We start from the raw sequence: 20,681 nt of genomic DNA, 5'->3' as shown, positions 1-20,681 counted from the left end.
TTCAACAAAAAGTATGTATTAATTTAGAAATTTTTAGTTAGTATTTTTTTCATATATTTGTTACGTAATTTTTGAACTGAAAGTAAAATTTAATAACTCCAAAAATTGTATTTATAATATTATACTTTTAATAGTCATAATTCCATAGGCATGCAATGTTAAAGAAGTGCCATTATTTTTTTTAGGGTTGTCTTCAAGCTAGAAAAGTGCCATATTCATGCTTAGGCCATCGTTAGTGAAACTTTGCTTAATGTTTCAACTGTGTAAATTAAAAGCATTTCAGATAAATGATAAGAATATGGTGAAAATGGGGAAAAAATGGAAGGAAAGCATGGGTTGGGAAGTGGATCAGAAGGGAAGAGATGGCCCAAGGAGTAACTGGAGAGCCAAATATGACCACATAGTAGACTACTGGCATCCACCATACCCATTCCTACGCTTTGAAAAATATCTTAATTGTGGCCTGCCTTTCCTTTTCAAGTTTCTTCTGAAAAATCGGTTTTAGTGGAAAGAGAAATTTCAAATCTAATCAATAAAACGCAAATTTCTTTTTAGATTTAACGAGAAAATAACAAGTCCTAACACATTAATTTTGCCCAACAACTCTTAGAACTATATTTATTGTATTATTATAGATATTTTTAGTACTTGTTTAACCTAATTTTTTTTAGCTTAAAAGCTACTATAAAACTGTTATAAAAAATAACAGGTTTTAAAATTAAGTTAAAATTATTTAATAAATAAATTATATAAATTTTAATTTTGATTAAAATTATCATTACCATCTTTAATCACTTAATAAATTAAAACAGAACAAATTTATTTCGAATTTATATACGATTTTAAATATTAAAATAAAAAAATTCATAAAAAACGTAACAATTCTCAAATTTATATGGTAACAATTGTATTAGATTTTTATTGATCTATTAAGCAATTGAACATGCTTTGATTCCTAAAAAAAGAAGAGAAAAGAAGAAATGATATATTTGATATTAAAATCCTTTTCAGTGAAGAAAAGAGAAAACTTTTAAATAGTATGTGAAGCAACTTTGAATTTTAGGTTTTATTTTCTTTTAATTTTTGTAAAAACAAAAATAAATTTAAATTTTACTATTTGTTATTGAGTCTTTTGTTTATCTTTTTTTTAGTAATCTTTATAGAAAAAAGTAGAACAGAGCAAGATTGTGATTTACGTTTGAGAAGAGTGATTTGTAGAGAAAAAGAGAGGAGAGAGGGATTTTTTAAAAAAAGCTAATGTATTTTTAGAAAAGGACAAATTTTTTTTTTTATTTAGCCTAATTTCTACTTTTAAAAGGAAAGATGGTTACATTTTAGATATTTCTTCCTTATTCCATAGATGGAATTTCGAATAAGCTGCATATGTGTTGTCTATTTGTCTTAGTTAGGTCTAATTATCAAACTCTACCCTTCAAGAAAATAAATGTAATTCGATTAATGAATAGCATCAATTGCATATTTCTTTTCAACAAGTAATCTAGGGTTGCTCATGAGGTCTCATCTATGTTTTTTTTTTTTTTAATACCTATTAAGGGTGAGTAAAAATGGATCGAAATGATGACTCGATCATATTGAATGAAATTTTGATAAAATGGTTCAAATCAATTGATCTATTCGGTCTATTAGTTCAAAAATTTCGATTCTATTAGTTTATTCAATTAGTTCTTGATTTTAAAATTTTTAGATTAGATCGATTAAACAATCAAACTTAATATTATATATATGTTAATTTTAAGGATGTTGATATTGTTAATGTTAAATGTTATAATTTATAAATGTTTAATTAGATTTTTTATTTATGTGGTTTGTATTAATTTATTTATGTTCAAATTATTTGTATATTTCCTAATTATAGATTAAATTTATAAATTTTAATGTTATAATTTGTAAAAGATGAAAGTGATAAAATTTTAATTCTTTTGATAGATAATCAAACTAATTCAATTTTTTATCAATTTGATCATTTTTTTAAATTTAATTGATTTGGTCAATTTTTCAAAAAAATTAGCCCATTCATCCCTCGATTATGATATATTGAACCAATTAATTACTCAGCCCTAATACTTATAATTTTTTCCCTTATGCTCTTTTCTTTGGTAGCATCGACTTTTTTTTTTTCTCTCTTTATGACCATTCCTCATTAAACAAATTAAAAAGTAACCACATGACATGAATGGGTTTGAAAAATGATTATAAATTTAATCTCTTTATACTATGATCAATGTCATGTAATTAAAATACATTCTAAACATCTCACCTTTAGCATTATTGAAAGGAAGAACAAAGTTTGGGGTGGAATACAAACGAAACAAGTGGATGCGGTGGTCAGTCCATTTGAGTTCAAATTCATGGGAAAAATTCATGGACCAATCAAAACGCGTCTTATCGTTTGAAAAAGAACAGCCACGTCAAACGTTTGCCTGAGTCAGCAAAAGACATGTCCACCACATAAAAATGGGACATGGCCACTGGAAAACACGTGTCAAAAGGGTCTCGCATTGGATAAGGGAAGAGGAGAGTAGGGCCAAATATATGCAGCTCCAAAATCAGTTGGCTGATTATGAGTTGTCAAGTTGCAGGATAAGAGAAAATATTAGTTAATGCAATAATATTAGGATGAAAGTACTCCATATCTTTGGATAATACAATTTGCTTATCATTTTGATTATCTTTAATCGCCCAAGGATTTTGCACCACTCGTTTTAATTAATTAGAATCTTGTGCTTAGAGGTTAAGTAGAATACCATAAAAGTGCACAGCGACCAAATAAGCTAGCACCCATCGTTAAAAACAAGCATGTCTTTCTCATCCCACTTTCAAGTTGGGTCATGTTTAAAGTTTAAAAATCATATTTAAAATCGTTCCAATCGAATTAAACTCATAATATAAACGAATAATTCGACTTATTAATCTAGTTTTTTTTTTCTTAAAAGAAAAAAAGAAGGACCAAGCCTAGCCAGACAAGAGTTCCCTACTGCATGCTACCAGCTTTTTATCTTTACTCCTGACGTTATCAGACACATTATAAAAGATTAAAGTTTGATAATTACTAGTATGAATTTAGCTTTTATTATATTATCCTTTGTAAGCAACTTGGTGTGACATTAAAAGCTGTGATGTTTGTTTAATTGTCTGGTACATTCTCGCTTGGTGACTTACGAAAGAGAAGGCTTTGGGCCCATAAGATTTGATCCCAAAATTTCAGACCATCCTTCGCTTGGTTCTAGTATTCAATGGTGGTTGGTGGAGATAATTAATTAGCAAGTTGCTTCAGAAGTACATACGCCCTATCAATTGAATAATTATTATCATAATCACGCATATATAAAAAAAGCAATGAATAATACGGTTAGAATTTTCATTTCAATGGTGGCAGTAAATAAGGAAGGTCAAAGCATTCATCTTAGGAATTAGAAGATCATAATATTTCCATCGACCATTTGGTACTTGAAACTTTGTTGACCAATCCTTGGTTTCTTCTCGTCAGTGTGGTCTACACAATTAATTCTACGTCGATGGAAGTGGGGCTTTGGGTTTGCTAGTGAGTTTAAATCCTTTCCTTACCATTTGAAACTACCATTCAGAGAAGAAGCTCACATAGTGAAGACTGGTTGATAGAGGTATCTATCCTTGCCCACAGGATGATCTTGATACTTGATAGTAATGAAGATGTGTAAATAGAAAATATGCTGAGAGATTTCAGTTTCCAAATTTCCTTTTCATGGTAAGTAACTTACTATTAGATGAACATTGTTGTAGTACTTAGTTAATGTTATTGTCAGAGAAACCTACAAAACGAGGAAGCAGCTGTTAGTGCTAGTCATCGTGGTTTTTTCAATGTATTGTTGAACACTGCTTTGGAGTGCTTTCTAAATCTGTGGCTTGGGAGTTAGGAGGATGATTAGGGACAGCGACGTGAGAGGCTGCAATTTTTCTAAGCAGAGATTAAGACGTAGCCTTTCTGCTGCAGATTGAGACTCGCTTTGATATTTTATTTATCAGTTACAGTACTTAACAGTGCTTGATGTAATAATTCCTTTGCAAATATCTTCATGTCAATTGGTGATGAAAGAGATGATCAGAGCTTTTATTGGATGCTGGTTCTTATGCCAGCCTAAATATCATCTGGTGTCATCACTTGGACTAATTAATCCCAGGAAGAAGGTGTGACAATCAGATGCAAAAAATGTCAAGACAAATGTTGGATTTTTCTTGTGGAAACAACCCAGACTTTCACTTCTGATGATAATAATGCAGCAGCAGCATCAGCTGATAGGACCCAGCTCAATTACAGTAGTACTGGAAACTGTAAAACTCAATTATCTTCACAAGCAATATTGAAATATTCTGGGAAAATAGTAGAGAATAGGTGAAAAGAAAAGATGAGAAAATATCTCCACCGCTGAAAAAGGACTTGTTCCACATTGCCTGCCATTGCTTTTGATGAAGGCAGCACCTGTACCTCCCATCCTGTTGAGGATGACCACTCTGATGGTGCTGAGAAAGAAGACAATGGATGATATAGTTTACGGGGTTCAAGAATGTGAAATTTGATGCTGACATTACCGGCAAATCGCATGGCCATGTAGGCCATAGCCAGCTAGTTGTTGGTTGTATCTTTTTGGTGCACTGAAGTTAGTCCATCAATGGGGTACGAATTTATTCTGGCAAAAATCTGTTGTTCGCGTTAGATACGTCCACAGGCTTATATATATGTACAGTTGGTTGCCAGTAGTTTTTGGGTGGAAATATTTGTTTGATTCAAAATTTATTTGCTTCTTTTGGTATGTACGTTGATGAGATATTCTTCTATATATCTAGCTTAAAAACAAAAAAAAAAAAAAAGAAAGCCTCGAAGAGTTGTAACCGTATAGAGTTAAATTAGCAAACCGAATTATGCAACTTACTTGATTTGAACTTGATCAAATGTATCAGCATATACTAAAACTAGACTCAGATTACTACTCGATTATCCTTAAACTTGATAATATCAGATTACTAAGTAACTTTATCGAGAGTTATTTGAGTCGTTTTACACCTCTATCTATGACATGAACAGCACTACAATTGAATCAATTGATAAGATGGACATATGCACATGGTCCGAAGATTGCAGAAAGGTCCAAAGGCAGTAAGGGAAGGATGATAAGACAAGGACATGAAAAGACACACTTGCACTGAAAATTTTAGTGGACCGAATTGTAAAAATATCTTCTTAATTAATCAATTTGGCAGATATCAGCACTTCCATGTGCAACTTGAAGACAAAATATTATATTAAAAGGGCTGTTGAATACTGATAAAAGCGAAACGCCTTCAATCCTCGAAAATTTTGGTTTTGAGGAGTTGACAACGCTGATGTAAAAATGTATCAAGACTGAATCATTTGATAAAGACCTTAACGGCAGGACGATGGGGCATTCACTATTTAGGCTATGGTTAACAACTTTGTTTTAGCATTTTGAATCGTTACTCTATCCCTGCGAGTTGCAGTTCCGGAAGGTAGTGTTTGGAGCAATGTCAACCTTTTCAACAAATGGGATTTCATATGGTTGTCCCGAACCGAAAGCCAGGTCCATTTCATCTTGTTGCTTTCACAATGGGGTTGGGCTCAGTGTCACTTGTAAGGCTCATCCTCTAGGGCATTTATTCTATAAGCAATCTTCTCTTTAAAGAAGAAATTCTGCTACCAAGTAGATTGATATTTTTGGCCACAGATTGAATGATCTTAATAACTCCTAGGATGGTATGATCGGCTGGGTTATTTTCCTGCAAGTTCATCCTCCCATGTCCTTGATCACCAGCTTCCTTCTCATGCACAATAATGAGAAAAATAGATGTGCTATTTGTGGAAAAGGGAAACATGGACTGGAAGAGTTGTCCTGATGATTTTGCTGAGCTTTATTATGAAGTATGACATCTCACTATGTTCAACATACAAATACATAACCACATATCACTTGAACTATAGAAGTAGTATGTGATTTTAAATGTGGGTATGACATGAAATGAAACTGCTCTGGTTTCCCAGATTCCATCAACTCTATATCAAGTAGCAATGTAGAATGAGGAATGAACACAAATCAACGAAATCCTTTTATATATGATGATGAATTTCCAACTACATTGTTCATAATTCTGACAAACCTTCAACAAATGAAATGACTGCTATAAAGAATTTCATGATACATAAAGAATCAAAGAATAAACACCAAATTAATTTACTCCAATACTACAGACTGATATCTAAAGAGCTGACTCGGTATGAAGCTACTGTATTCATTAAAATGGTTCCGGCACTAGACTGACCAATCTTATCTGCAACAAAGAATGAAAGAATAATGACAGATTTCTCTACCTACAAAGAATTCTGTGTCCCTTTCTGTATGCAAGAATGGAATCAAATGAGATGGTATGTATGAAGAAAAAGTAAATCTGCAACAATCAGCTTGGCTGAGAAAACGAGGATGAGCTGCCTGCAACATCAACCGGTGTCCAAGCTGAGACTGAATAAAGTGGCTGATCTAACCAACTTAGAGTAAGCGCCACACCATCCTGCCCTTGCTTCTTGACACTGTAGTTCTCACAAGAGTACATCTTCAACAGCATTTGGCTCTGAAGCAGTTCCCTCTCACTAACCCCCATGCATCTGAAACCTCCTTGCTCCATCAACTTCCTCCACTTCTCAAAACTCTCATGCCTTTCAAACCTGTCGCTTCCTTCGCAAGCAATTATATTCCTGATTTCCCGTGCAAACATTTCCTCTATTTTGTTCCTAATCGGGCTTTCCAAGGAAAGGCTAGAATCCATTGAGTCAAATATGGCAGAGTAGTATCTCAATGAATTGGTAACTCTTGCATCTAAGCTGAGGACATTATGCTCAGCTTCTTGCTCTGCCATGACGACTACTGCAGGATTTGTGCTACGAAGAAGTCCCAAAAAGTCCCTGAGTGCTCCTCCATTTCCATCATAAAGTGTCTTGTGCAGTTGAAACACACAATTCACAGCTACACTCTCTTTCTCCTTCACGTGAAGCATCCACAACCTCACATCTTCTAACCTGTCCACAACTGGATGGAACTCGAAAGGCAAATTCAATGCCTCAGCAAATCCTGCAAGCCTGTCTCCTGTTTCATTCAGTTCTTGCTTGGACTCACCAATTCCAGTAACTCTAACATGGCTTGGAGGATTAGTCCTTGAAGCTAAACTCTGGAACAAACTAGGCCACTGTAGCCCTTGCTTGATGTCGAAATCTATGATGTGAACCCTGTCTTTCCCCTCGAAGGCTCTCAACAGTATCTCATTGGATGTGAAATGGACAAATTTTGGAATTGGGCTTACCTGATTCAAGAGCCTCAATGCAGTACCAGTGTCATCATCCACCCGATCAAGCTCTCGAGGAGTTGTGATATGAAAAATATGAGGCCAAAGCCTTGTGACTCGAAGAGCCAAAGCTTCAGCATAGTAAGCAGTTAAACGGCTTATAGCACTTCCTCTTGGAGAAGCAAGATCCCCCAACTTAGCTATAAAATGGTTGATGGCAGCAATGTTCTTTGATCCAATTGCTTCAACACAAGCTGTCAGTAATTGGACAAGCTCAAAACCCTGATGCTCCCCATGGTTGTTCTCCTCCTCGTTAGCCCCCAAACGAGCACCGTCGTGCGGGTAAGGATTCCCAGAACCATTACCCACTTCTTGTTCTGTGGCTTGCTCATTTAACCGAAGTCCCAAGCTATGACTCTCTGAAGAAGTGCTCGATCCTGAAGTTTCGTTTGCCGGCCTGTGGATTGTCTCAACATCCTTTTCCCCGACGTCAGTGATCTCAGTTATTACTGATTCGATCCAAGGATTGTTAGACAATGGCAAAGGTGGAGAAATCACTTCACCAGGAACAAAACACACCCTTTCTTCATCCCCTGAACAAGTCAGAGAGAAAGGAACTTGAGGAGCATTCTGTCCTGTGAAACTTGGTTGAAACCAAAAATTTCCTGCACCTAGCTGGCCTAAACTCAAATTATCACCACCACCTTCATGAAAATCACCAGAATCCTCATTATCACTGCTACCCTTTTTCCTTTTTGCCCTGTTAATGACTGACTCATCAACTAAACCCTGCTCAGCAAACCTCTTCAAACTTTTACCTTTCTCCCAAAACTCATCCTTGATCTCTCTCCTTCCTTCAAATGGATTTTGTGAACTAGTAGTCAATGGCGGCAGCCGGATATTCTGCTTCAGAGAACAACCGGTGGTCTTGGATTCAATTGGTTTCTCCACAGAAAGGCCAACAGGCCTAATCGGCTGTGACCTTGAAGTGTCCTTACGAGAGAAACTGCATGGCAAGTCCAATCTCTGTGTGCTCATTGAAGTCTGGAAATGGCAAGCTTGAAACTGTGCAGATGCTTCACTCCTCAATCTATGCCTTGGTGACAGCAATGTAGAACTAGAACACCCAGCCAACATTTCTCTACAACCTTCCTATTTTCTTTCTTTTGTTTCTTTTTCAGTTCAATTCCAATTCACCCACCCCCAGTTCTTTTTCTCTGTTTCTTTCCCTATCTCTCTTTGTTTCTATAAGTTTTGAAACTATGCAGTGTATATTTTTTTCTCTTTTTTATGTATAAAATCCTATGTGTTCATATGAAACTTTGCATGTATACTTGGAAAAACCAAATCTAGAGAGATAGACAAATTCTACGTGAGTGTGTGAGTTTTCAAGAAACCAAAAGAAATGAGATAAAAAGGAATCCGATGAAAAATACAGAAACAAATAAAAGAATATTGAAATCAAACCTTTTTTTCTTTCAAAGTGTTCCTATATGAACAATGTGTGTGTATGCAAAAAAGAATTGACAGAATATGCAAAATAAATGAATTAAAAAACATTAACCCACCCCAGAAAGAATCAAAGAATTGTTAAGAACTAAACTAAAATTAACATCTACCAGAAAACAATCATCGGATTCCCAAACATTCACAAACAACTCATTCCAAAAGGCTACAATCAACAGTGTAATAAACATCAATATTGAAGACAAAAACACATATTTTCTCAAACCTGTACTTCAAATCGTGAAAAACTTTGACATCCTCAGATTTTGAGGTTTGCAACGACTCCATGGTAGCTGAAACTGAACCCAGACTCAAAAATCCCGGCTTTGGAAACCAACTAAACATGCATGAAAACAAACTGAAAAACGATCAACCAACAATGAAACATCTCTCAATTCTCACTAACCAAAAAAACCATAAACCAGAAAAGGGTTGTGCTTTTATATACTTCTATATAATACTAGTAAAGCTAAAGCTTTTGCTATTTTTCATGGTTCATGTTCTTCCTTAAACTCTTTCTACTACTGCTACTACTATAGTATACTACTCTACACTTGACTAACTACCACTTTCACCTTCACGTCTCTATCATTGCTTTCCTTTTCTTTTTTCCTTTTTCTTTTTTTGGTTCCTGGGATTCATTTGAAAAGAAAAAATACGATGGCAGAGGTTGAAAAGGGATAGTTCGAGAAGACTAAGGAAGTTTCGTTTTTCTTTAGCCGTTGGATTTTGAGATCTGACGATGGAGAATAATAGCCTTAGTGACCGTTGGAGTGTTGTCGGTAAAATATGACCGTTAGAGGAGAGGGAGTTGGTGTACGGAACTCCGTGAATTTTTGGGGGAACACTTCTTTTTCACTAAATTTTATTTTTTTTAAAAGAAAAAAAAAACTCTTCTGGAGAGAGTGCCGGTGTTCACGTGGTGTGCACGTGCTTGTCCCCCTGATGCCCGTTCACTCGACCGTTGGGTCACAGCACAATTATTTTTCCTTCCCCCCCACCACCTCCTTTTTCCACTTTTTGTTTTGTCCTCTTACGAAACATTAGCATCCTCTAACTTCCTTAACCAGTCAATATTAATATAATTGAAAACACGTGGCACACTGTCAGGCTGAGCTGCTGTAAGAGGGTTTGATCCTAGTTTACTTTATTAAGTTAAATTTGACTGCCTTTTGTTGGTCAGGATTGGTGGGCTTTTGTCTATCATTTCACCAATAACATTCTGCCACGCTGGACTGAGGTAGGGACATTCTGGTCAATTTGCTAAGGCAGGTGAGGCTGACAGAGGTCGGGTTTGGGACCTTTATTTTTTACGTTTGTCTGCTAAAGACCCACAAAAACCTGAATGATCTGGGAAATTAGAGACAGGTGCGAATAAAAACTGTTAAAGTAAATGTGAATCACAGCCAGGTAAATCACCCGGTAGAGAGAAGGAAAAGGGTAAAGGTGAAGAACTGATCTACAACGAAAGGTAAAAAAATGATAATATATGCCTAGACACAAAAGTAAATTCTGCACCCACATGGTAGTTAAGGTTTTTTTCAACGGTTGAACTAGAAATGAATTATTTTTTGTTGCCAAGGAATGATACCCTAGGGTCATTGTCATTATATCAAGGCTCCCACAAAATTTCTTGGACTTATAGAAAAAGGACGGCATCCAGCTTCCACAATGGGTTTTCACTCTTCAGGCCCGATTAATGACTATATTGCAGTACAAATTTGCTACGTCCATTGCATCTGAAGGAGAGCGAAAAATGCAAGATCCAGGTATTATTTCTTCGCAATCTATTATCTAATATAACAGATTGGATTATTCATTTACACTAGTATAAAACTGTTGAGGAATGATAACTAAACAAAAAGGCATTTTTCCAGGTAAGTCAGGTTAATAAGTTTCTGAAGCAATGAGGGGTAATTTCCACCCTATAGCTGTGGAAAGAGGGGAGGATGGGGAGAAATTTACTTCTCACATCCAAAGCACAGGTCAGGACAATGTTGTCCAACTAGCAGAGAAGTGATAAAACGCAGAAACACAACACATGATTTAATCTGGTGTCATGAGAAGTAATCTGACCTTTTTAATATAGTAAATCACTACATATATACAAAACATGCCCTTTCAATCAATTGAACACCACCAACGAAAGCAAACACTGACCATGGTCAGTCAGATTAATTGTATCCTCTCCTGAAATTTCATGTATTTCAACCGAACAGAAAACCTTAAGAACTTCCACAACTTCATGCATTTCTTCATTTTTCCATGCACTAAAAATTTTCAGAGTAATTTTCTACAATATTCGTGTAGGAGTTAAATGCTACTAGATCAACTCCAGAAATAGGGCTTCTTGTTTGCTAGTTAAGCCAAGTTCATTAAATGTCAAACTGCTCTCTCCATCACCGAAAGCACGCCTTGGGTATGGCCTCACCTGTAAAAGTGATAAAATTAACATAGCACATATTCCTTGCAGGAAGGCTAGTGAATATTTTTCTCGAATAGTGAAAAATAAATCATGTATCTATCTAAAATGTTAGGAAGCCAATACCAATATGGGACTAGGCAAAAAGCTTAAGAGATGAAAAATTTTACCAATCTATAAGTGCCTGGCTTGACTCCTCTACCAATATCTATGAAGTCATACAGAGACTGCAAAGCAAATCCAAATCAGGTCGAGTATTAAGCATGCACAAGGAAAAGCTAAAGAAGTAAACAGTTCTTCTCAAATTTACCTGCAGCCTGTCAGACTTGACAAAGCGACGGCCCCTGCGACTGCCATCTGGCATTCGCACTAGAAGAGTTACAGCATTTTCCTCATCTGCTGCTGGCTCCTGAGGCAGAGAAGCTTCTTTAGCAGCTAATTGTCTCTCACATTCCTGCCAGTAAGAAATGATGCAATCCAGAACCAATAAAACTAGTTATCTAGAGTGAGTGAAATTCTACTCACAAAGCTTAAATGAAGTAGTCAAGCATGATTTTATGTTGATAACATAGCAAAGCAACAAAACGTATAAATAATTCTCTTTCTAGTAGAGAGAAACCTAAATTGTCTGAAAGAGAAGATGAAATTTGTATCATCTCCAGTAACATGCCCACGGAATGAACTGATGACAACGACAACAATAGTTGTTCGAGATTTACACAAGTTTGTTTTGCTTCCAGTAGAAATTTACTGGTAAAATTTAATCAACACATATAAGCTTAAATGCAAACATCTAATAATAAATTACTCTTCACTTATTGCGAGGATCTCATCCTTATCTCAGAAAATCAAGATATAAGACAAAATAAATCATTTTCCCCAATAAATGGACTGACCCTGTTGCCAGCTAAGATTACCAATGATTGAACAATAACTAATAAAAGTACCTGTTCCTCCTCCATTTTCCTGTGAAACTCTTCCTCTCTTCGTTGTTCTTCTTCAAGAGCAGCTTTTCTAGCTGCTTCCTCCTCTAAACGGCGAGCTTCAGCTTCTTGAATTGCCTTCAACTCTTTTTCTCTATCAGCTTGCAACGATGCATTATACTCATCATCCTGAATGCATGTAAGCAGGCAACTGTTAGACCATTACTTGTGGCCCAAAATTGGAAACCTACGTGTATCAGTCAGAGCACAAAAAAAACTAACTTGCTGTTCCCGTATCCAGCGTTGTGCTGCCAACGAGGGTGATGGAGGACGAGGGGTACGCCAGGGATAGGAGCCCTCGGGTCGCATGAACTGATGAGGTGCATATGCATAACGGTATCCACTTTCAGGGATTCCACCAAACATTGCAGCCTCAAGCATGACTGCCTCATCATGCTCCTCAGAAGAGATGCCTCCCCACTACAATTTATTGGAGAGCACAAACCAAAATTTATTTTAGTAAAGAGCATAGGCAAAGGGCATTAGTTAGAACAGAAAGTCCTGAGTAAATATATGGAATAGAATATAAATTTAAGTTTCTTATTAGGCATCAGCAGATACTATGCATGGATTCAACCTCATCAGAAGGGAAGGCATTCCCATTGTTCGGTGGGTGATTGCCTATGCCTTGCTGTCCAGGACTTGATGGTGGGCTAGCCTCAACAACTCCAACTTCTTTTGCAGAGTCCCCCAAGCCAGATGACGTCTGCCTGGATTCATGCGTAACTAGAGGCTGTTCCTCCACATCTTCAGCTTCATCTTGTATGGACGAGCTTCCTTCACCCAACCTACATTGACTCAACTCAGTACAGCCATAAAATGAAGAAAAAAGACAAATCTTACAGGTTCATAATCAGAACACAATAACCCACTGCTTAACGCTTAACCAGTGAAAACAAGATGTACCTCCCATTCGAGACTGCCATGTTCTCCGGATGAACCTCAGCTGCTTTAGAAGCTTCCACATCAGATGCTCCAACAGACCAACCCTGTTCACGCAATGCCTTCTCTTGCTCCGCTGTCTGAATTTGTGAATGTTAAATACAATGAAGAGATAAATAGGAAAAGATAAACTGAACAAACTAGAGCACAACAAACCTTCAAGGACAACGAAACAGCTTTTGCAAGTTCAGCATCCTCTAAATGAGACTGGTTACGCCGAGGACCAGGATCACTTAACTCCTGCATAAGCATGAAAAGTAGATCTGTAAGGCAAACATTTACACCAACTACAAGAAGGCAGTTCACCAAAACAGAATCAAACCGGAAGCACCTGTTTATAAAACTTACCTCAACATCCCGTTTGGAAGCCTCAATGGCAGCTTGAATCATTTCTTCTTCAATGTCATTGCCATAGTCAGGCAAATTAACAAAGGCAGGAGCACTGGGTGTAACATGTTGGTCATAAGAGTTATCATTCTCCCGTCTTGGCTGCACAGTTGAGCCCTCATCCATTTCATTACTTATAACAGTCTCATAGGCATTTGGGCCATGTGCTTGTGCAGTTTCCGAGATATCCTCAATGGCAGGAGCATCACCAGAACGACCAGATGGCTCGTTGCTATCCTTAACCTCTATCGGTATCTCTCTCACCTCCCTTGGAGGTGTAATCAATGGTTCACGAGTTGAAAAATCCGAAGTACCATCAAGGAAACTTCTTCGAAAGTTTGGATCAAGAAGTGAGAACTGATTCATTGGTCTATATGCTGGGAGAGATGGTAGGACTGGCCTATTCGGTACAACATCAATTGGATCATCTATATCCATGGCATCATCTACGGGAACTACAGGTGATGTTTGCTGCGTGCTGAAAACAGGAAAAAAATTGAAATAAATAAAGCTATGTACAGAAAATTACTAATCATAAAAAAAGAATTGCACAGTTCACGAACGTGTTTCTATCTCCTTCGCTGAAATGTGCATTTACAGCTGCATTGAGGTCACCACCATGCTCCTGATTGCAAGCAAAACAATTAACAGATAAGTGATAGATGTACATATCTAACTTCATTTTAAGAACGGATGCAAAGAATCCAAAATAGCTCAAAGAAAATGCAACCCAACAAGAAGTTAAGTTGGTCATGATGAGTGGCATTTTCCAACAATCTCATCATCAAGCAATTGTCTGCAGATAAACATACAAAAAAACCTTAGCAAATGACAAAAATTAAGTGATGCCTAAGAACCTCAGCATCTGCTAGTTTGAATTAAATCTCAATTCAACCACCGCTAGAAATGAGGGGTGGGGTCACTCAGGAGTCCAAATGAAAACAGAGCACCAAACAAGGACACACACGAGCAGCAAGACCTTTAAATCACTAACCAAATTCAAGAGCACCCCTCACTGTTAATTGCCCCATGTTTGTGTGTGCCTTTATAAGACCTTCATGACTAACTAATGGAAGTGTACAAAAACTTAGGCATCATCACTAATTAACATTGTATACATTCCTCAGAACCCAAGAAAAGAACATTACTTCAAATCCAAAGCATTTTTAACCTCATCTTTTCCTTTGCTTTCTCCCCTTTTTCAGTGTCTAGTCAACAATCCAATTTCTCTTCTTTTTTTTTTTTTTTAAATCCAGTTCATTTTACTAATATAAGTTACATATACATATAACAACTAATTGAAAAGGGAAAAAAAAAAAAGAACTTCTCAGACAATTTATTCAAACCTCAAAATAACCCCTTGATTTAAAATCATTAACTAAAACCCTAATCGAATTGCAACCAATAAAAGTTCAATTATCTTCAACAAATGAATCATACGATTATCAGCAAACTAAATCAACAATGCAAAGCAAGAGAAACCCTAATTTTTAACAAATTAAGCAATCAGCCGATCATTTATTAACCTATAATCAGAAACCAATTCAATAATCACGCCAAAAAAAAGGCTAATAAAAATAAAATATTAAACTCAATTTCAATTAAAAAAAAAACTTATTAACCTCAAGCTTTTCCATGGCGACCGCTTCGGGTGCCCCAGTGATGCTAATGAAAGTCTCGATTGCTTCTTGATTAGGTCTCGCCATTGCAGAAATTAGGGTTCTCTTTCTTAATTTTTTGCAGCTTACAAGTCGAGGGGTTCTTTTTAATGTAGAAAGAACAAAAAAAAAAAGAGGAAAAAAGAGAGAGAATTGTTGTGGAAAATTAGATTTGGGGAAAGGGCCTTTTAAATAAGGACTTGTTTGGAGAAGAAGTTAATAATCAATTTCTTTTTTAAAAAAAACTTTTTGAGGGGAGGAGTTTCTCCAATCTTCTACGCTTCCTGAAGCAGAAATGAATCGATTTTAAGACTTTTAGGTAAAGCTTTAACTTACTGAATAAGTAGCCCAAAGGCAATGGCTATAACGCCAACAGAAAAAGAAAAGAAAATTTGCAGATTTAGGCATGTTTGGTGATAAATTATTGGGTTTGTTATTTCCCATTTGGGGAGGGGGACTTTTCTAGTTGTAAATTCATGTGGCTCGTGAATACATGTCATAAATTTGTCATTGATTATTATAATTTAATGTTAGATTTAATGTTAATTAGTCGTTTAAAATTTGTTAATACATTCAATGCATTCATCTATTTAAATAAAGCATGAGGGTTGTACAAATATAATCATTAAAACTGATGTATTTATTTATTTATATATATATAAGTATAATGTATTATGTATTCTATGAATGTCTTCTTTTTTTTTCAACAAATAAGGCACCTTATCTTGAACACGATCATCATTAAGATACCATGCCAAAAAAATTGTAAGAAGTCTTTTTTTTTTTTTTGGGCTCTTGGTATTGGCCATGATCCAATGATTAAAGGATAAGTTAGGAATCTTTGAATTTTTTAGTTTTTTTATAGAATTCTAAATTTCAATGTCTCTATTTTTTTTTTCATTTTTCTCTATTTAATAATGTAAAGTATGATTAATTACAAAACAAAATTACTTTAAAGTTATGGAGAACCTCAAATTTAACCTTATTCCGACATGAAATGAATACAGTTGAAAATTTTAACGTGGTTTTCTAAAAAATATATAAATTGGAAAACTTTTTATCTATATTTTTATTATAATTTTTTGTAATTAATTTGTGAAAATTTACATTGATGAAAATTCTTTATAATTGATGCTAATTAAAAGAGAAAGTAGAGTTGAGGTAATAATTAAGTGTGCTAATTTTGGACACGGTACGGGAAGACACGAGATTAAACAGATTTGGATTTAACCTTAATGTGTTTCATATTATTCGTGTCTAATATAGTAAGACACAAAAATAAATCGTATTGTTGTATTTAAATATATATATATATATAACGTGTTTATCAACTTGTTAAAAATTAATAATCAAAAGTTATTTTAGCATTACTTAAATAATTTTAAATAATTATTTTAATAAGTTTTTAAATTTAATAAAAATAATAATGTAATTATGTTATACTCAAACTCTAATTTTGAACTTTTATTTTGTTATATTTGATGTTATTATTATTTTATTCTGTTATAATTATTTTTATAATTATTAATTTTAAATTTATATAATAATATTATATTAAATTATAAATATTTTTATTTGATCGTATTAAACATGCTAATTATGTTATTAATAGTATCATGTCATATATAGACACGTTTAATAAACATATTAACAGTATTGTGTTGTTTTACACAGTTATTAAATATATACGTATATGTGTTTAAAATTTAAGATATTAATATTATTTGTGTCATATTCATATTTAATTTTAATATATTTCGTATATAATCATATTTAATACATTTAAAACATGAAAGTCTAGCAATGATTTCCTTAGAACCAGTTCAATCTAAGCCCAAAAGAATACAAACAGTGGCCCAATGGGCTCCAACTTATGTTTTAAAAGTTGGGCTGGGAAAAACCAAATATCGAAGTTCGGGCCTAGAATTTTGATCCAGTTTCCTCTGGCACATTGCAATCAGAATAAGTAATTTATTTAAATTATTTAATAAGGAATAAATAATTATTTGTTAGTTAACTATTATTGGTAAGAACAATGTCCAACTTTTAGCCATTTTTAGTAGGATCCGGTTGTCAGTGCTGGCCTTGATAAGGTACCAAGTGCCAATCTTGTCAGAATTAGTAAGTCTGGGAAAGTCAACTGTTTGAGAATGGTTTGGTTGATAAAGGAACAGCAGGCCGAGAAGCCTACTAATTTACCCAACAATTCTATATTGGAACTTGCATTCACAATAACCCAATATATATATATATATATATATCCTAATAATAAGTATATTGGAACTTGCATTCACAATAACCCAATATATATATATATATATATCCTAATAATAAGTAACACTATTGGGTAAGTTTTTTAATACCAACATCAATAGTTAAATTAAAAAAACCCTCAAAATATAATGTCTAGAGGATATTTTGATGGTTTATTTGGATTATTATTAATATATTAAAATAATTATTGAAATTTCTGGTATTAATTTGTTTATGATATGCGTGAGTTATTGGCAATATATATCAAAGATATATCATAATGGATCATGTATCCCGATTAATTCAACAATTGATAAAAACATATATCTTTATTTTAAAAAATTGTACAAAATAAAAAAAGAAAAGATAAAGCTCGAAGGCCCATGGTTACAACAACCTGGACTTATGCAGATCCTGGAACTGATGTTGGGCCAGCCCAGTTTGGTCCAATAGTTCAAGTGACAGCATTTACAGGGTTTGGGAAGGGTCATGTGTCTTTACAGTGTAACAGAAGCCAAGAATTGAAGAATATTGTTTTGCAGATCACACCAACATTAGAACATGGAATTGGATTGTTCTGCAAGGCTCCATAATTGAAAAAGCAACCATGGTCATGTTTCCCAGGTCATGAATTTTGGGTTTCTCGCACGTCACCAATGACTATTCTACACCTTGCTTTGCTCAATGGCTTTCATTTCTTTATACAGAAAACTATAGTTATATACATTAATTAATTCTACTGTATACTAGCAGTTAATTATTGCAAGTTACATGAGCTAACATCTGTATAATTTTCGTCTCATGTACATATATGAACGTGGCAAGCCTATAATCTTCTCATGAACTTTTAATAAATAATTAAAATTTTCTTTTAGGGTAAGTTTAGAGTAAAGAGGTATTAGTTGAAGGTCAATCCTTGTGAGTCAAGGCAGCCGGACAGGGAGCAAAGCTTCTGTTTGCGTTGTTTAATTGTTTTATTTAAATTTGATGGTAGCTTTTTGACCAGAGAACTAATTAACTTAGAATAAAACATCACAATTATCAAGTGTAGCTTGGTCACAATTTATGCTAAAACCAGGTGCTTAAACAATGATTAACTAGATTCACCAGATTAATTAGATAATATTATCCCCACCACAAATTCCCGGTAAACGGGAGTCTCTTTTAATTAAATTACTTGTTAATTTGCTACTGCTTTTTTCTTTTAAATGAATCATTTCGAAGAGGCTTGGGGCTAATTAAATCATGGTTCAGAATGATATTAATAGTTTAATTATGTTGATTGTGATTATATATATGTTAATCACTTTAGGGTATCTCATCCTAGGGCTCCATATAGTTTGAAACCTTTGTTTTTCCCCTAAATTATATTTTAAGCCATGCTTTCGGCCGTAATTCGCACTTTACTTACGCTTAAAAATTTCTTGCACAGTTGAAAATAAGCTTGATTAATTCTCTTTAGATGTTAGTTTAACACATTGAAGAAAAATTAGATTACAAGGCATACTTAACCTAATTCCGTATCCAGCAATCGCCACAATGCATGTACTAAGACATCCACTTGTGGGTAATATATATTCTAGCTAGAAATACATGATAAATAAGAAATTAAATTTATAATAAATAATAAGAAACAACATATATCCATATCGATTTAAATATTTAAAAATATCCAAATATTACTATAATCAGATTTAGATAACAAATAATCAAGTAAAACGAGTAATAAATTACTATTCAAATCCGGTCCAAACCCAAATATTACAATTGTTTCTTCATAATGGAATAGGAAGTACCAGCAAATGCTTTCATCTTTGTTCCTGTGTCAACGATTATCAGTTCGAAATCATAGTGTTTACCAGCGCGTTACTTAGGAAATTGAAAGTTTTAATATTATCCTATATATAACTAGTGGGTCTTTTTTTTTTCCCCAGCCAATATGTTGTTGGAGTTTAGTACCATAACTGGGAGAGAGCAAATGGGACAAGTTGACGAGTACTTTTATTTTCTTTTGTAATGAAACATACATTGAATCTTAAGTCAGAACAAGAACACGAAAGAAAGCTTCTTTCTTTCGATTTTCCTTGTGGGGGGCTTTGGTTTATCTTCTTCTTCCAGGTGCCTTCACTCCTAGAGCTTAACGTTTTGCATGAGGTTAGAGTCTCCAAGAACTGGACGGTGCGAGAAGTGTGTGTGTATATATATACATATATATATATCATCAGCTCCATGTGGTCCTACTCCTACCTCCATATATGCAGCACGCATCGGTGTTTTTCCTTTGGGAGACTTTGGGGGCAAACTATAAGAATTTAAGGAAACCCCATCCCCCCTCTATGGCCATGGACCATGAATCTATAGCTTGATTCTTTTACTCCTTCACATTAATTTGGATAAGTGGCGAATAAAATTAACAGGAAGGGTTTTGTCATTTGAATGGAATTAATAACACTGCAGACTACAGTTGCTGTCCCTCGATATGCTTCATGCCTGAAGCAAAGAGGAAAATAGAAAAGAGTTTAATAATACATGCCCCGTGCGCAAAGGCACAGACAAGAAGAACAATTTTCTCCCCAATTCTCTCCCTCCTTGGATAACTCAAAAATAAAACAAACCACCTGCACCAATTGCCAAACTTTGAAACTTCCATACCAACATGTACCAATTCCTTCATCTCTGAATAACTGAATGTATAACGGGTGAGTTTATTTATTTTTATAAACAGATAGAGAGACATGCACCATGGATCCTAGAGATAGATATATTCATCTTGTGGAGACACCCAGCTGGATTCAGAGGGCATATATCATCACCGTCCTTGAACAAATGTTGCGCCAACCGGTAAGATCAACAACTAATGAAGAATTTTTGAAGTCAACAAGATCAATAATCATGACCGTCCAATCATAGGACCAGAAAATAATTAAAAAAAAAAGAAGAAGGAAAGTGTAGAGGATCCTGTTTATTTGTAAATCCATCGCATGCAGGTTCCTACCAACAAGATTTTGTGGCACTGTACTTTCAAGACAGGTAGGTCCCCTCTGAGGCTCTACTCTCCTACCAGCAATTGAGAATTTTCCCCAAATTATTAATTATTAGCATCATTACTAGTATTAAACACCTCACTTAAGCGACTACAGAACAGAATATTTGACCTCACAGCGCTCCTTTTTTCTGCACTAATAT

The 20,681-nt window shown here is 34.8% G+C and overlaps 2 protein-coding genes across 4 annotated transcripts; both read right to left on the bottom strand.

The window, feature by feature from the left end:
* Positions 1–6,094: 6,094 nt before the first annotated feature.
* On the bottom strand, positions 6,095–9,501 carry LOC110423277 (GRAS family transcription factor). Its single transcript, XM_021437452.1, has one exon. It carries the CDS (start codon positions 8,479–8,481, stop codon positions 6,466–6,468), a length of 2,016 nt encoding a protein of 671 aa, XP_021293127.1. The 5' UTR covers positions 8,482–9,501; the 3' UTR covers positions 6,095–6,465.
* A 1,394-nt stretch (positions 9,502–10,895) lies between these two features.
* On the bottom strand, positions 10,896–15,605 carry SAY1 (Ubiquitin-like superfamily protein). 3 transcript variants are annotated; one of them, XM_021438340.2, is made up of 12 exons: positions 15,207–15,605; positions 14,315–14,380; positions 14,148–14,209; positions 13,546–14,062; positions 13,354–13,437; positions 13,162–13,277; positions 12,833–13,043; positions 12,478–12,675; positions 12,220–12,384; positions 11,583–11,726; positions 11,443–11,499; positions 10,896–11,281 (listed from the first exon to the last, which is right to left on the bottom strand). In XM_021438340.2, exons 2-12 carry the CDS (start codon positions 14,348–14,350, stop codon positions 11,174–11,176), a joined length of 1,698 nt encoding a protein of 565 aa, XP_021294015.1. In that variant the 5' UTR covers positions 14,351–14,380; positions 15,207–15,605; the 3' UTR covers positions 10,896–11,173. The 3 variants fall into 3 exon arrangements, with proteins under 3 accessions (XP_021294015.1, XP_021294023.1, XP_021294006.1); XM_021438348.2 differs by having other exon boundaries at positions 14,320–14,380; positions 15,207–15,253; XM_021438331.2 differs by lacking the exon at positions 14,315–14,380 and having other exon boundaries at positions 15,207–15,604.
* Positions 15,606–20,681: the final 5,076 nt, after the last annotated feature.

This window comes from Theobroma umbraticum, unplaced genomic scaffold, assembly GCF_002168275.2.
Source record: "Theobroma umbraticum cultivar Fairchild unplaced genomic scaffold, ASM216827v3 scaffold_30.0, whole genome shotgun sequence".
NCBI classification, from domain to species: domain Eukaryota; kingdom Viridiplantae; phylum Streptophyta; class Magnoliopsida; order Malvales; family Malvaceae; genus Theobroma; species Theobroma umbraticum.
The sequence above is the reverse complement of the archived record's forward strand: the minus strand, read 5'-3'. Positions and strand labels throughout refer to the sequence as shown.

Bases quoted from the DNA above. Each gene is read 5' to 3' on its own strand.
- LOC110423277 (XM_021437452.1), bottom strand. From the start codon at position 8,481: ATGTTGGCTGGGTGTTCTAGTTCTACATTGCTGTCACCAAGGCATAGA.
- SAY1 (XM_021438331.2), bottom strand. From the start codon at position 15,290: ATGGCGAGACCTAATCAAGAAGCAATCGAGACTTTCATTAGCATCACT. The intron at 14,063-14,147 runs GTTCGTGAACTG...TCCTGTTTTCAG, and splicing joins AGCGAAGGAGATAGAAACAC to CACGCAGCAAACATCACCTG. The intron at 11,500-11,582 runs GTAAATTTGAGA...TTTGCTTTGCAG, and splicing joins TCAAGTCTGACAGGCTGCAG to TCTCTGTATGACTTCATAGA.